At 51.4% G+C, this 15705-nt stretch overlaps 1 protein-coding gene across 5 annotated transcripts in view; it reads right to left on the bottom strand.

The window, feature by feature from the left end:
- Positions 1-6515, bottom strand: part of CCDC136 (coiled-coil domain containing 136) — a 29499-nt gene extending 22984 nt beyond the window's left edge. For 2 of the 5 annotated variants that reach the window (XM_081101905.1, XM_081101909.1), the window contains exons 1-4: positions 5404-5527; positions 4629-4736; positions 2821-3075; positions 2623-2697 (exon numbers count right to left, since the gene is read on the bottom strand). In XM_081101905.1, coding sequence (XP_080958031.1) covers positions 2623-2697; positions 2821-3075; positions 4629-4736; positions 5404-5461 — 496 coding nt within the window. In that variant the 5' untranslated portion in view covers positions 5462-5527. Of the gene's footprint in view, positions 1-2622; positions 2698-2820; positions 3076-4628; positions 4737-5403; positions 5528-6211; positions 6402-6466 lie in introns of those variants that run through there. The other 3 variants (XM_081101907.1, XM_081101908.1, XM_081101906.1) reach the window with 3 other exon arrangements.
- Between the last annotated feature and the right edge of the window lie 9190 nt (positions 6516-15705).

Genomic DNA, 15705 nt, shown 5'->3' with positions numbered 1-15705 from the left:
AGGAAAGGCTCCAGTAGTTCCTCCTACCTCAGTCCCTTTTTGCTCATTTCTCCTTCTATACTGGGCCTTTAAATACTGGAGTAACCCTGGGACTGGACCCTTTTCCTTCCCTTCCAGGAGCTCCATGAGATTTCATGGTGCTCTGCCATAGACTTGAATGTCATCTATATGCTAATGACTCCCAAATTTATCTCTGATTTCTCCCCTGGTTCTAGATTCATATATTCAATTCAACATATTTACTTGGATGTCATTACCCATTTCAAACTCAACAAGTAGAAAACATGTCTTAAATGCTTCCCCTAACCCCCCCCCCCCCCCACACACACACACATCTTCCCATCCCAATAAATAACACCACCAACCAACAGTCATCTCTGATCCCCCTTCCAATTCATCACAAATCCTGAGGGCTTGACCTTCAATATCTATTGTGAATCATCTATATTTCTATTACTCTAATCCCAGTAATCACCACCTCCTGACTGGACTATTGCAAAAACTTACTGACCAAACTCACTGTTTTGACTCTGTTCCCTCCATCCAATTTCCACACAGTGGACAAAGTGTTCTTTTTTTTTTAAAAAAAAAGAAAAATGTAATTAAAAAAATATTTTATTGATTTTGAGAGAGAGAGGAAGGGAGAGGGGGAGAGAAAGAAAAACAGAAATATGAGAGAGAAACATCAATCGGTTGCCTCTTGCACATACCCCAACAAAGGATTCAACTGGCAATCTGGGCACGTGCCCTGACCGGGCATCAAACCTGCAACCTTCAGGCGCACTGGGAAAATGCTCAAACGACTGAACCACACCAGCTAGGGCTAAAGTGCTTTTTTTTCTTTTTTCTTTTTTTAATGTAAAGCAGTATATCAGCCCAGCCCTGGCTAAGACCCTCCCACACCTTTCTGCTATACTTAGGATAAAAGCCAAACCTCTCAGCTGGCCTACAAGGCCCTTCCTTTGTAAGCTGGCCTCTGCCTGCCTGTCATAACTCTCTTACCAGGGTCCTCCACATGCCCTCTGGTACAGCCACAATGGCCTTTGTACTGTCCTCCAAACACAGGAAGCTCATTCTTGCCTCTGCGCTTTTGCAGTTGCTATTCCTTCTGCCCAACTGCTTTTCCTCAGATCTTTCTCATTATTCAGGTCTTAGTTCAAATGTCACCTTCTCAAAGAGGATTTTCCTAACTACCCTACCAAAAATAAACTCCCTTTTCACCCCATCTCCATCCTACTGTTACACTGTATTCATAGCATCTTGCCACTTGAACATGTGTTGTTTATTTTCTGCCTCTCCTTATTAGAATGCATCTTCACTAGGGCAGGGATCTACTCTGTCTTGTTCATAGCTGGTCCTCCAGGTCTACAGGCACTCCAGAAATGGTTGAGAAACAAATAAATTAGCCCCTTTTTACAAATAAAGAAACAAGTGTCAGAAAGATAAAAGTGACTTGCCCAAGAGCACCAAGCTGGTTTCGCGGCAGAGCTGAGCCCAAGAATCTAGGTGCTCTGAGACCACTGCTCACACGCTGCCCTGTGCAACACATCTCCATTTCTCTCCTCCCCCTCCCCCGTGAACTGTCTACTTCTCCTGGATCTACCTTTGCTTACATCTCTCCCCCGGCCTCCCTCCTTTTCTCTGTCCTCTCCAGGCCTGCTTCCTGGACTTCCTTTTTTCTCCATTTATACTCTTCTTTTGGCTTGATCTCCCTTCTCCTGGGAGAGTCCCTGCTGTTTTCTAGGGCAGCTCCCCTAAACCTTCCGGAAGCTCACAGAAATAACAAAAGCTGCCTCTTTATTTGGTGGTACAGTGGAATGTGGGACGCCTGCCCTGCTGCTTCCCAGAGACAAAGGGAACGTGGGTGTTAGAAGAAAGGGATTTGGGGGCCACAGTTTGGTCCTAGGGAGCAAAAGAAGCGTTCTCATCTGCTTCACTTAAAAGAAAGAGATGTATAGAGTCCCCTCCAGCCACTTCTCATGGGCTCACTGCTTTTCCCAGGGTGCCCTTTGAGGGCCAGGAAAAGGCAATCTGGTTCGGAATTCAGTCCTGATCACCTACCCCTGGCACTGACCAGGAGAACCAGGGAAAAGAGGTGAAGGTGTGAAGGGAGGAGGCGGAAGGAGAGAAAAAGGAGAGAGTTAACCACACAGAGAAAGGGTGAAATGGGAGGGTGAGAAAAGGAAGACAGAAGTGCCAGGCAGAGATGCAAAAAGAAAGAAAATTGCCCAGCCGGGTGTGGCTCAGTGGTTGGGCATCAAACCAGGAACCAGGGGGTCACTGTTTCAATTTCCGGTCAGGGCACATGCCTGGGTTGCAGACTCAGCCCCCAGTAGGGGGCCTGCAGGAGGCAGCCAATCAATGATCCTCTCTCATAATCGATGTGTCCATCTCTCTATCCCTCTCCCTTCTTCTCTGAAATCAATTAAAAAAAAATTTTTTTTTAAGAAAATTAGGTAATGAGGGGAATGATGAGATGAGAAGAAAGGGTGAGATTAGTAGAGGAAAAAAAAAAGGAGAAAGTGCTGAATTAGGTTGTTTGTCTGCTATGCTTCAGCCAAACCCTCCAGACACAAGTCCCTGGAAGACCTCCACCTCTCCAGCCTGAGTTCTGGGAATTACCTTGGAGCTGCTGGATCTGCTTGGTGAACACCTCTGCCTGCTGGGCACTGGCCAGCCGTTCATCCTCCAGGAGCCCTGCAATGAGACAGGGGCCAGCATGAGGCCTGGGATCCAGCATGAGGCCTGAGATCCTACATCAGGCCTGGGAGCCAGTGAGCACAGAGCCTTTGGGCCAGGCCCTCAGTCACAGACACTCACCCTGCAGCTCCAGGGAGTCGTCCTCGTGCTGCCCTGCCAGCTCCCGGGTCTCTTCCAGCTCTGCCACCAGCTGCAGCACCTGAGCCCTCAGCTCCTCGAGCTCCGTCTCCGTGAGGCTCAGGCCCCGGTGCTTGCCCAACGACAGGGAGCCCATACCACCACCTTTCTGCACGTGCTCTTCCTCTTCTTCCACCTCTTCCACCTCTTCCTCCTCCTCCTCTTCCTCCTCATAGAGCGCTGGGAGTAACACTTCCCCTAGGGAGGACACCCAGCCCACCAGGGAGTCAGAGACAATTTCCTTTCAAGGGTCCTTCTAGGGCTGGCGCTCAAACACACCGGCTCAGGGCAGAGATGTTTTAATAGTGCCACCTGGTGTCCCCCAAGGACTCTCTGGGCAGGCCCTGCACTCGTGAGTCTTCAGTTGTGAGGGTCAAGTTTGGAGGTAGCCCATCCCCCTTCCGGGCCCTTCCTGGACCCCTACTGCACCTGGTGGCCTCCCATTACCGCCTTTGGGCCAACTGAGCAGCCGGTGCTGGCTCGGCCATGTGAAGCTTGCATGAGGACCCCTGCGTCTTCCAGTCCCGGTCCCTGGGTAGTGGGACAAGTAGTCAAGAAAGGACTCAGACACTGGGCATATCTCAGGCCAAACGGGGCAAGAGTTACCGTTTGGGGGTTTGTAGAAAGTTAAAAATTATCCTGGTCGCTTGTGAGAAATGAGCCTTTCCGTAACAAAAAGGCACTGCCTGTCTGCAGGCAGAGAAAGAAAACACTGAACGAAGTGATTCTGAATGTTTTACTGGACAAACACGCGGGCCCTTTTAAATGTGCTCTTTTTGAAATTTTCCACAAGGTCCACCTTCCTTTTCCCTGCTGAGTGTCTGCGGGGGAGGGGGCGGGGGTCCGTCCTCTCCCAGCCCTCCCTGCCTGTCCCTCCTGAGTGCAATGAGGCCCCTCCTCCCCTGGTGACCACAGTGTAGTTTTTCAGGGGGGAGTCTGAGGGTGTGCTTGTGCATAAGAGAAAGCCTTTAACGCACTGGAAACTGGGGTGTGCTTGCTCCCTAGCCTCTGGTTGGTGAGCACCCTCTCCTTTGCTGCAATGCAGTTCCTCTAAATAGCAAACATCGTATCTGGATTGTGATTGTTTGCTTCATTTTAAAACCTGAATCCCTGATCTTATTTTCTTCAATAACAGCAGCCTAAGGTTTATCTGGGGCCCCTTGAGTCATCTGTCCCCCTTGGGGAAGCAGTGACTGAGTGTGCACAGAAGTCCCGGAAAAAGGACCAGCATCCCTTCAGGGGCCTGTGTCGCAGCACCCACGAAGGCCCAGGGGTGTGTGGGAACACATGAGCGTTGGGAGGTTGGCCTTCCCGCCTGCCCCCTCCCAGGCCATCTCTTTCAGGCAGTAAGCGATCCCAGAGAACCAAAGCCACAAAGCTGGCGTATGAAGTTCCTGATGGTGGCACGAGAAACATAATTCACACTCTCCCTTCCCAGCTTTTCAAAACAAGAGACAGCTTGGGGTCTGGGTTGAGAGGCAGCAAGAACAGACCCCCTGCTGAAAAGCTCTGTCCAGCTGAGGCCTGTTGGCTGTCTGGCAGCTCCCTCGGGACACACAGCCTGGTTAGGTGGGGATTCGGGTCCCCAAGGGACGCACCTGGAACCTCCCTCCAAGCCGGAGCCCGAGGAGGGCCGGAGGGGGCTAAGGTGAACGGAGGAAGGAGCTGTGTCCTGGCTCAGAGTTCTGGGGTCAGAGGGCGGAAGGAGGCGAGGGGAAGAGAGAGAAATAAAGCTTTCTGGGAAAACTCACCCTCCATAGCTTGCATCCCCCGCCGCTCCAGGGACCCCCAGCGCTGGCCTTTCTTCCTCTCACATCCCTCAGAGCCCTCGTAGGAGCCTACAGTGGTCACAGTGGAGCCTGCCAGCAGGGACAGAGGGGGCGCTGTCGATGCCAGGGGCGGCTGGGCTGGGGGCTGGGTGCAGGGCCGAGAAGGAAGGGGACGTGCCTTCTAGCCCTTTGGAGCCCCGGGGTTTTAATTCTCGAGCTGCGCCTGCGGGGACCCCGCCCTGCACCCTCCTCGGCACCCCCAGGTCCAGCCTCCTCTCCCTCGCACACACGGAAAGGGTGTGTGTCTCTTCAGCCCAAAGGGGACCGCAGGAGAGAGACAAGGATGGAGGGAGGGCAGGAGCCAGGAAAAGAGCGGCTGAAAGGGTGCGGCGGTGCGCGGAGGGAGCAGGTGCTGGGGGCGGGGCTGTGGGAAGGGGTCTAGGCCGGAGCTGCTCCCCCCTGCACCCCCCTTCTCCCGCGGGACCTGGCGCGCCCCACCCTCGGGAGCCTTCGGACCGGCGGGGTGCAGGGTCCGGAGCCAGGGCTGGAAGCACCGCCGGCTGCACAGACGAGACGGGGAGGGCGCGGGAGAGGCTCCCGGGCAGGCGTGGCGGTGGCGGGAGGGCCAGCCGGGAAAGATGGAGCCCGGCCAGGGCGGGGGGGGACGGAGGAGGAGGACTAGGGAGGGAACGGGGGGGGGGAGGACCCTGGGTCCGCAGGGAGCAGAGGTGGAGAGTGAGGAAGGGGCGGCTCTGACCTGGGCCCGGGCAGCTCCAGCTCGCGGCGCCCGCGCCGGCCCCGGCAGCCGCCTCCATGGCCGCTCGCGCCGCCGCCGTCCCCGGGAGCAGACGCTGCAGCAGCGAGGCCGGACCCGGCGCCCGTGCGCAGGGGACGGGGAGGGGGAGGGGGAGGGGCGGGCCGAGGGGGCGGGGCCTGGCCGGGCACCTGACACCGCCCCGCCCGCCGCCGCCGCCGCCGGGAAGCCCTCCCTGCACCGCGGCTGGGGAACCGGAGCGGCGCGGGGCGCGGGGAGGGCGGGGGAGCGGGCGGGCGGGCGGACGCGGCTAATTGGGCTGAGGCTGCGCCCCGAGGGAGCGGCACGGTGCCCTGGTCTGGCGCGGGTCCTGCCGGGGTCGGCTGCGCGCGGGGACCCCTCTGCGCCGGGTCAGGGCCCGGCCTCAGGGCGCTCAGCGACGGGGAGGGAAGGACGAGGGTGGACCAGCCCTCCCGCCTGTCCCCCCAAGCGCGCAGACCCTCCCCGCCTGTCCCCCCAAGCGCGCAGACCCTCCCCGCCTGTCCCCCCAGGCGCTCAGACCCTCCCCGCCTGTCCCTCCAGGCGCTCAGACCCTCCCCGCCTGTCCCCCCAGGCGCTCAGACCCTCCCCGCCTGTCCCTCCAGGCGCTCAGACCCTCCCCGCCTGTCCCCCCAAGCGCGCAGACCCTCCCCGCCTGTCCCCCCAGGCGCTCAGACCCTCCCCGCCTGTCCCCCCAAGCGCGCAGACCCTCCCCGCCTGTCCCCCCAAGCGCGCAGACCCTCCCCGCCTGTCCCCCCAAGCGCGCACTCACTCCGCACGCAGGGCTGCAGCTCGAGCCCCCGCAGCGGCTCCTCGCGCCCCCGAGTTGCGAGGCTGGAGGAAGGAAGCCGGGGCCCACGAACGCGAAATGCCAGGCCCTGTCTCTGCCTTCCCGGAGCCCCCGCCCAATCCAACCAGGGAGCGCTCCGTGGCCCCGCAGCCCGCGCTGCCCGAAGACCTCCTCTCCCACCGCCCGGCCTCCCGCCCTGGCCCCAACCCCGTGGGCCACCAGCCCCGATGCACGCACCCCACCCCTGTAGCCGCCTCGAGTGGGAACTGCTGATGTTCCCTCTTGTAGATGTGGAAGCCCAAAGGGCTGGTTTCAGTGATTCAGTTATTCACCCAAGGACTGTCTGTCCCCCAGGCATCTCTGCGGGTCTCAGCAGGGACAGAGCGGCACACACGTAGGAACAGGGGCGTCCCGGCGCCTCCAGGAAAGTATTGGAGGTTCCTAAGACTTCCCAGAATGATTTCACGCTTAGGGAGTTAAATGTTGCCCAATAACGATAGCGTTGCCCTATAAGAGTCTCCCTCCCCTCCCCTCCCCTTCCTCTTCTCTCCCCCTCGCCTTCCCTTCTCCCTCTCATCCCCCTAGCCGAGTGCTCTGAGAGATGATGGAGGTTTCATTTGCTCCCCAGAGATCAGTATTCCTGTGGTCAACGTGATCCCGTCGGGGAAAGGCTGTTGAAGTAGCCCACCCAGACCCTTCCGGAGGGTCGACTGCAGATATCAGACCTGCCCAGACTTGGGGAGCAGGACAATTGTCAGGGACGAGGAAGGGGGTGGCATTGGGAGGGTGGGCGGCAGAGAGCTCTGGTGGCTGACAGCCTAGTGCTGCAAGCCTCCTGGCTGTGTGGTCTGCCATAGTGCAGCTCCTCGTTCTGCCTCAGCCGGTGCGGTCAGTGAGCAGCTAGTGTTCACTGCTGACCTTTGGGCTGATGGAGGGAAGGTCAAGGGAGGACGTTGCCGACTCTGACACCAGGGGTCCAAGCGCTCCTCGGGGAGCTCTGATCCTGAGTATTAAGACTAGTTTCTCCCTGGCTCTTGGCCTGCAGGTCAGCTTTCACCCTCCATTAGGAGGGCATTCAGGGAGATCCGAACCAATCTATTCTCAGGACCCAAATGTGGGCAAATCCTGGCCAGACCAGCACTGGATTGAGAAGGGGGGGCGGGGGCGGGCAGGGGCAGGATTAGGGGGCAGGAGGGAAAGACTCAGCAGCTATGGGGGAAGTGGGCCAGGGCCCAAGGATGCAGCTCCCAAGTGCCAGCAGAGGTGGGGGTGTCAGGTGATCAGCTGAGGGAGATGATCTAAATTAATCCTTGTAATCCCTGGACTCAGGACTCAGCCTCCCTCCTAATCCATCCCAACACTCATCCTCTCAGGATTGATGCGGCCATTTATCCCCCTTTACCCTTATTTCTAAATGCCTAGATCCCTTTGTTAGAAGGGGAAAATGTAAATCTTTTAAACATGCAGAAAAATACAGAGATACAGTGAATAACAATAAATATCCACTGAAATCCAATTTCTGTTCATTTCTTGCCATATTTGATTCAGAGATAGCCCTTCTAGTTATAGTTTTACAGTTTTATTCTCTATGTATATATTCACAAACACTACAGAATATTGACTTGTGTTTAAAATCTATCTAAATGGTATCATACTGCATACATTATTCTGCAAACTTTCTTTTTTCTCAAAAATGTTTTACATTTATTCATGAATTTTAACTTCTGAATACTATTTCATTGTTTGAATATACTGGTACCACAATTTATTTATTCCTCTTTCTGCTAAGGGGCATTTAGAATGTTTCCAGTTTTCTGGGTTATAAACAAAGCTGCCATGAACAGTGCTGTGCATGCCTCCTTGGCGTATATGTAAGCACTTCTCTAAGGTAGATACCTAGAGGTAGAATTTCTAGGTCAGAGAATATGTGCTTAACTTCACTAGTTAAACTTTACTAGTTATTGCTACAGTGCTCTAAAAAGCTGTTTGACCGCCCTGGCTGGTTTGGCTCAATGGATAGAACATCGGCCTGAGGACTGAGGGGTCCCGGGTTCGATTCCGGTTAAGGGCACATACCTTGGTTGCAGACACATCCCTAGTGGGGGGTGTGCAGGAGGCAGCTGATTGATGTTTCTAACTCTCTATCCCTCTCCCATCCTCTCTGTAAAAAATCAATAAAATGTATTAAAAAAAAAAAAGCTGTTTGACCAATTCACACTCTTACCAGTGGCTTTCTGTGCTTGATTAGAGTCACTGACATAAATTTCTCTGCTCACCATTCCTTCTTGCATTCCACTCCTTCCTTCTTGCAAAGTATATCCTTTGGTGGCATTTCAGTGAAAGTTTTCAAGTGGTAAACATTCTCAGCCACTGTCTTAGAACTTCCTTACTTCACACCATCTAAATGGAAACTTAGTGGGCATAGATTTGAAGTTGCCAGGCTTTTCTTGATCTTTTGAACATATTTTTTTTTCTATAATATTTTGTTGCTAATAAGAAGTCAGCCAGCCCTGACTGGTTTGGCTCATTGGATAGAGCATCGGCCTGAGGACTGAAGGGTCCCAGGTTCGATTCCGGCCAAGGGCATGTACCTTGGTTGCGGGCACATCCCCAATAGGGGGTGTGCAGGAGGCAGCTGATCAATGTTTCTCTCTCATTGATGTTTCTAACTCTCTATCCCTCTCCCTTCCTCTCTGTAAAAAATCAATAAAATATATTTTTTAAAAAAGAATAAAAATGGAATATACTAAAATTTTAAAAAAAAGAAGTCAGCCAATATAACTATTATTTTTCTAGGCAAACAAGCCTTTCTTTTTTCTTGTTACTTTTAAGATTTTTTTTTCTTTTCCTCGGTGTTCTGCAGTTTTGCCACGATGTGTTTATAAGTTCAGGACTCTTCAAACTGAGATCTGTGTTTTTCTTCCATTTTGGAAAATTCTTAACCATTATCTATTGGAATAGTACTTCCCCCCCATTCTTCCTGTCCCTTTCAGGAGCTCCTATTTTATACTAGAGGTCCAGTGCATGAAATTTGTGCACAGGTAGGGTCCCTAGTGGCTGCTGGCCAGGGCCTCCCTTTGTTCCGCGCCACCCCCTGGTGGTCAGTGCATGTCATAGCGAGTGATCGAACTCCCGAGGGGACACTTTGCATATTGGGCTTTTAGGTAAATAGATAGGGTTGTGATATGCCATGTATATAAATATATATCTCATTCTTTCCCTCATGTCTTTTAACTATTCTTTCATATTTTCTATCTTATCACCTTCCCTCAAAAGTTTTAATGATTTCATCAGCTCTATCTTCCAATTCACTAATTCTCTTTCCAACTGGGTCTCGTCTACTGTTTAATACATCATTGAGTCTTTAATTTCAATGCTATGCCTTTCATTTCTTAATGTTTTATCTTTCCCTCTCAATAAGCTGCTTTTTTCATAGTCCAGTATTTTTATTGTGGTTTATTTTCTTGTGTTTAATTTTTAATGCTTTTAAGTATACTTATTATATAGTGTTTTTCTATTAAGCACAGTTCTGGGAGTGTTAATTCTTCTGTTTGTTGTGTCTGCTGACTCTTTCTTATGGTTGATTACTTCCTTGTCTGGTTTATAATATTTTATTGTGAGCTCTTCTACAGCAGGTGTGTGTGTGTGTGTGTGAGAGAGAGAGAGAGAGATAGAGAGAGAGAGAGAGAGAGAGAGAGAGTCCCCCATATGTTCTGGCCTATGAAAACATTTTTACAGAGCTCTTTCTTGCTTCTGTGGGGCTGTGTGGTATTCCTAGGGATTTCAAGGGTCCAAAACCAGATTTCTGTTTAACTTCTCTGCTTGAGAATCAGCATCAATCAGATAATGTAAATCCGGATGCAATACAAGCATTTGCTCAGACTCGGGACTTCAATCTCTCAGGGTTTCTTTTCCTTTTCTCCGCGTCTGTGGACTGGTGTGTGTAGTTTTTAGTTTTCTTTCCACGGAGAAGGTGGATCTTTGATGTTCTGAGCTTTATGCAGGGGGTCCAGCCCCAGCACCTTATCTCTGGTGGGCTGAGGCCACATATCCCATAACCAGAAGCATTGAAATGCAGCTCCAGGTCCCTGTCTGAAACCCACCATGGCCACTGGGACAGCCTCCTCTTCTCTTTTATTTGGTTTTGTCTTCCTTCCTTAAGTCTAATATTTGGGTTTCTTTCTTTTTTTAAAACTAAATTTTTTTTGCCGAACCAGTTTGGCTCAGTGGATAGAGCGTCGGCCTGCGAATTCAAGGGTCCCGGGTTCGATTCCGGTCAAGGGCATGTACCTTGGTTGCAGGCACGTCCCCACTGGGGGGCATGCAGGAGGCAGCTGATCGATCTCTCTCATGGATGTTTCTGACTTTCTATCCCTCTCCCTTCTTCTCTGTAAAAAATCAATAAAATATATTAAAAAAAAACACACAAACTAAATTTTTGCAATTGCCCATATTTTAATTTTAAAATTCTATTTTATGCAGATTTGTGTGTGTGTTTGAGGGGGTGCTGGGTGAGGAGATAGCCACATTAATTCAGTCTGCCATGTTGCCAGAAGTTCCACTCTGGATTTTCTGTGTTATTATTATTCCTAACAATCTGTATGTCTGTAAAGTGCACTATAATTTGCAAAAAGATTTCACATAGTTTCTCTGAGAAATAAGTATGACTGCTCCCATATTGCCGAGAGGAAAACCGAGACTCAGTTTTGAATCTTAGCTCTTGGACTTTGAATCCTGTGCATTTCATAGCTTGGGTTTTACACGGGGACCTAGGCCATATGTGTGTTTCTACTCCAGAAAGGGCAGGCAGTATATATGTGTGTGGTAGGCGTGGGGAGGGCAGAAGAAAAATAAATCCAGGAAAAGCAGGGCTCGTCCGGGATTTGAACCCGGGACCTCTCGCACCCTAAGCGAGAATCATACCCCTAGACCAACGAGCCTGTCATAACTGCCTCCTGCCAGATGTGCCTTCCCTGCCACATCAGCTTCAGCCATAGTGTGTGGTTTCCAGAGGTGGTTTCTCTTTTCCAGGCTGGCTCCCAGCCCAGGCTGGCTGCACGCCCCAGGCCTCGCTCTCTCCTGCTCCTCCCCATTGCACTTCAGGGTTACACAGAAACCCGGTACTCTAGGCAGGGCCCCTCCTTACCCGTGATCAGTCTCCCCAGGGCTCCCATGTGGAGTTCCTAGGGTGCTGCTGGGGAAGGGCAGAGAAGAAGCCAGCCTCCAGCAGCCTCCACTGTCCGGGAGAACCCAGGGCTCAGGGAGCCTGTCTGGCATCTCCTGCACCAATGACGAACCAGGCTTCTGTCTGACCTGAGGATCAGGCCACCAAAAAACCCTCCAAACAGAAGAGCCTCCTGGGTGTGGGTGTGGGTGTGGGTGTGGGTGTGGGAGGCGGCCCAGGTCACCTTTACTGTGTGAAATTTGCTGAGTTATTCAGTTTCTTCACCCGTCAGTTGGGGAAGTAACACCTGCCCTGTCTGCCTCGCAGAAGGTTTTGAGGATCCAGGGAGACAGTGTCTGTGAAAACACTTTGCACACGGTAAAGCTCTGTAAGGAACCGGGTTATGATGGTGCCATCGTGAGGGCCAGGAAAATACACAAGAGGAAAGCTGCCACTTATGCTTACGATGGGCTGGGCCGTGTGCTCCTGGCTTACAGATCCCATTTCACCTTCTGACAACCTGGTGAGGCTGGTGCCATCCCCACTGTAAGAAATAAACTTGCCTAAATTTAGTTTAGAAGGGGCACACTTATTTCAATGGAAGCCTGTTTTAAATTCAGTTCACACTGCTACCCAGACTTTCTAGAAAACCAAAGATGGGGATACGTACATCCGGTAAATACCCTCCCTCTCTCCGCTGCCCATCCTGCCCACGGAGGCTGCAGGGAAACCCTGCTGACAGGCCAAGGGAGGCCTGGGTGGGGGCCCTTTGGGCTGAGAGTTTCCCAAATGAGAGTGGCTGGGAGGTCAGACTCGGAGAGCGGGGCCTTGTGGGAGACTGCACCCATCACACCCAGGGACGCTGCTCGCTCCCAGGGGAAATGGGAGTTCCGGGGGGACCTGTCTTACTGGCCTTTGGTTCCTGCCCTGTGTTTAGCTCTTGGCAGCCATGCTGACAATACAAACGATTTCCACGCATTTCGGTGTAAGCACTTGACCAGGTGAATCTCATTTCATCCTCACAGCACCACTTAGCTAATGTCTGTGGAATGCACGGATGAGTAAAAGTCAGGAGTTTGCACAAAAAGTCGCTAGTGCAACAGATATTCAGGTGAATCCTCATCCCTTGGCTTGAAGTAGAAACCATAAGCCTGAAGACACCCTCCCACCCGCCGTCCATGTAAGCAGGCTTCCTACTGAGCCAATCCCTCTCTTGGATAAGCAGGAAGAATGGCCCCACCTTAGAGAATGGATTGGCCAGCATTCCTTACTACCCAGGGGGTAAAATTTCATTATCTCCACCCAGGAGTGTCTGGACCAGACAGTTGGCTCTGCTAACTAATCATGGCCGGAGAAAAAGGCGACAGCTCATCCAGTCTAAAGCCAGAGTCTTTTTTGGGTAGCCGTTCCCCGGTTTTAAAGTGGCTTATAAATAAAAGCACACTCAAGGCGTTGTTCCATTACCTCAGCAGACATTCCCTGCATTGTTCGTTCCGGTGGGTGTGCCAGGGAGTGAGGTTGCTCCCAGCAAGGGCTCCGAGGGGGATTTTACTGAGAATATTTCAGGGCTGACACCAGCGTTGGGCCCCAGCCAGTGCTTCCCTCCAGGGGTGCTGCTGGAATTTGGGGCAGGATCCTTCTTCTTTGTGTAGCCTGTCTGGAGCAAGTTTCTGCCCACTGAATACCAGTAATCATTCCTCCGTCACGGTGTCAGCCATAACCCCCACCCCCACCCCCAACACACACACACACACACACACACACACACACACACACACACACACGCGCGCGCGCGCACTTCCTGGTATGGGCTTCCGGGGCGAGGAGTGCTGCCCTGGTGGAAACCCCTTAGCGACAACCATGCATTCTCTTTCCAGGTTAAAATGACTGTGGTCTTGCTCTAGGGGCAGTGGGACTTCAGGCCCAAATGACTTCTCACTGCATTTAAAAAGCCACCAATGGAATCCTCTGGGAGAATCCACTTCTGAGACTTTCCCCCCATCCTGAGGGTAGCTTTCAGTCAGGCAAACCCTTGGATGGTTCCTCATTTTTACAAGAGCATGTCGACCTTTTTCTTATCTCATCCCCTGTCGCTCCTGAGTGCAATGAGGCCTCTCCTCCCCTGGTGACGGGACATATAAGTGTTTGATTATTGCATGTAGAGAGACTGGGAGTGGGGACTTGGGGGCCTACATCCCAGGCCTGATGTAGGATCTCAGTTCTACTCTCTACATGCAATAATCAAACACTTATATGGAGAGTCCTAGGGGTCAGAGGTTAACAGGCAACATTGTCACAACACATCATCTCAAGCCACTGTGAGCACCTTAACAAAGACAATGAAGAGATTGAAATTGTTAAAGATTTTGCTTATCTTCGTTCAGTCATCAATTCAAATGGAGACTGCAGCCAAGAAACAAAGGCCAGAGACCCAGAAGGGCAGCAATGGAAGAATTAGGAAAGGCCATCTGAGCAAAGATGTGTCATTGGAGACGGAGGCCAAGATCATCTGCACCCTCCTATTCCAGTTACTATGTGTGGCTGCAAAAGTCGGACAGTAAAGATAGCTGATAGGAAAACAATTGATTCATTTGAAATATGGGGTTGGAGGAAGGCCTGGTGGGCGGGGGGACGGGAGTGGGGTGGAAGGGGTCAATGGGAGGGGGGTGAAAGGGGACATCTGTGACACTTTCAACAATAAAGATATATTAAAAGAAAAAGAAATGTGGATTGGAGGAGAGCTCCGTAGATACTCTAGACCAGGGGTGGGGAACGTCTGGCCCATGGGACCTTTAAAGGCCGAGAAATCATGTGGTCTGGCCCTGCCAAGGCATTAGGGATGAGTTAATTAAATGTTTGACCAAATATCACAGGCTAACTTTTTAAGTTGATAATTCTGTATGGCCCGTGAATGATGCTATAAATATCCAAATGGCCGCTGGCAGAAAAAATACTCCCCACCCTGCAAATTAGCCTGAAGCATCACTGGAAGCAAAAATGACAAAACTAAAGCTGTCCTATTTAGGGCACATCATGAGAAGGCAGGGTTCTTTGGAAAAGACGGTAATGCTAGGACCCAGCAGGAAAAGAGGGAGATCAAACACAAGATGGACCAACTTCACAAAAGAAGCCAGAGGCATGAGTCTGCAGGAGCTGAGCAGGGCTGTTAAGGACAGGACATCATGGACATGGCTCATTCATAGGGTCACCAGAAGTTGGAGCCACCTCAACAGCATGTAGCACACACATCAAAAACACAGCAAAGCCTGGCCAGTGTGGCTCAATGGTTGAGCGCCAACCTATGATCCAGGAGGTCATGGTTTGATTCTTGATCAGGGCACATACTCGATTCACAGTAGGGGGCCTGCAGGAGGCAGCTGATCGACAATTCTCTCTCATCATTGATGTTTCTCTCTCTCTCCTTTTCCCTTCCTCTCTCTGAAATAAATAAAAAAATATATATATAGCCAAAAGGGCTCTGGAAGGGTAGCTCAGTTGGTTAAAGTGTCATCCTAATACGCCAAGGTTGTGGGTTCGATCTCTGGTCAGGACACAGACAAGAAGAAACCAATGAATGCATATATAAGTGAAACAACAAATCAATGTTTCTCTCTCTCTCCCTCCCTCCGTTCCTCCCTCTCTCTAAAATCAATAATAAAAAAAGAAAACACAGCAAAAAGTGGACACTGGTTGCCTCTGGAGAGGGGAACTGGGTGGCTGGGAAATAAACTTACTGTTCACCGTATATTCCTTTGTACTACTTGAATTTTTGAGCTCTGGATGTATATAGAATTCACTCAAAACAGAAATTACATTATTACAACACTAAGCAGAGAGAAACAATAGAGAGAATAGGGAGAAATGCATTTCAGAGAGCCTATATGTCCCCTGGATCAGAGCAGCCCAGCAGAGTTGGTATTGAAAGAATGTTACAAACTGCACAGGCCCAGCTGCCAGGCCTAGCTGCCTGTTTTATCTCAACTCCCTAGGCTTCCCCCACTAGAGATAGGAACAGAGAGAATGACGCCCTCCCCAAGGCTGTTCCTCCAGGAGATAGCCCCAACAAAGGGCAGGCTGAGTAAACCAGGCTTCAATCAACCTTGAGATAAACAGGTTGTAAAAACACCAGGCAGGAATGCCCTATCCCTATCAAGACACCCTCCTGCATGCAACCCCTCCCTGATGTGTGATTTTTGCATATAAATAGCTGAAAGACCCCTTGCTGGGGGCCCAACTCCTCTGCTCCTGCGTGAGTATGAGTTGTGCCCCAGCATGCTGGAATAAAGCCTCTTGCTGATTGCATCAAGTGATG

The sequence above is a fragment of the Myotis nattereri genome, assembly GCF_964212035.1.
Source record: "Myotis nattereri genome assembly, chromosome: 11".
NCBI classification, from domain to species: domain Eukaryota; kingdom Metazoa; phylum Chordata; class Mammalia; order Chiroptera; family Vespertilionidae; genus Myotis; species Myotis nattereri.
Note: the sequence above shows the minus strand (reverse complement) of the source record. Positions and strands in the feature narration are given on the sequence as shown.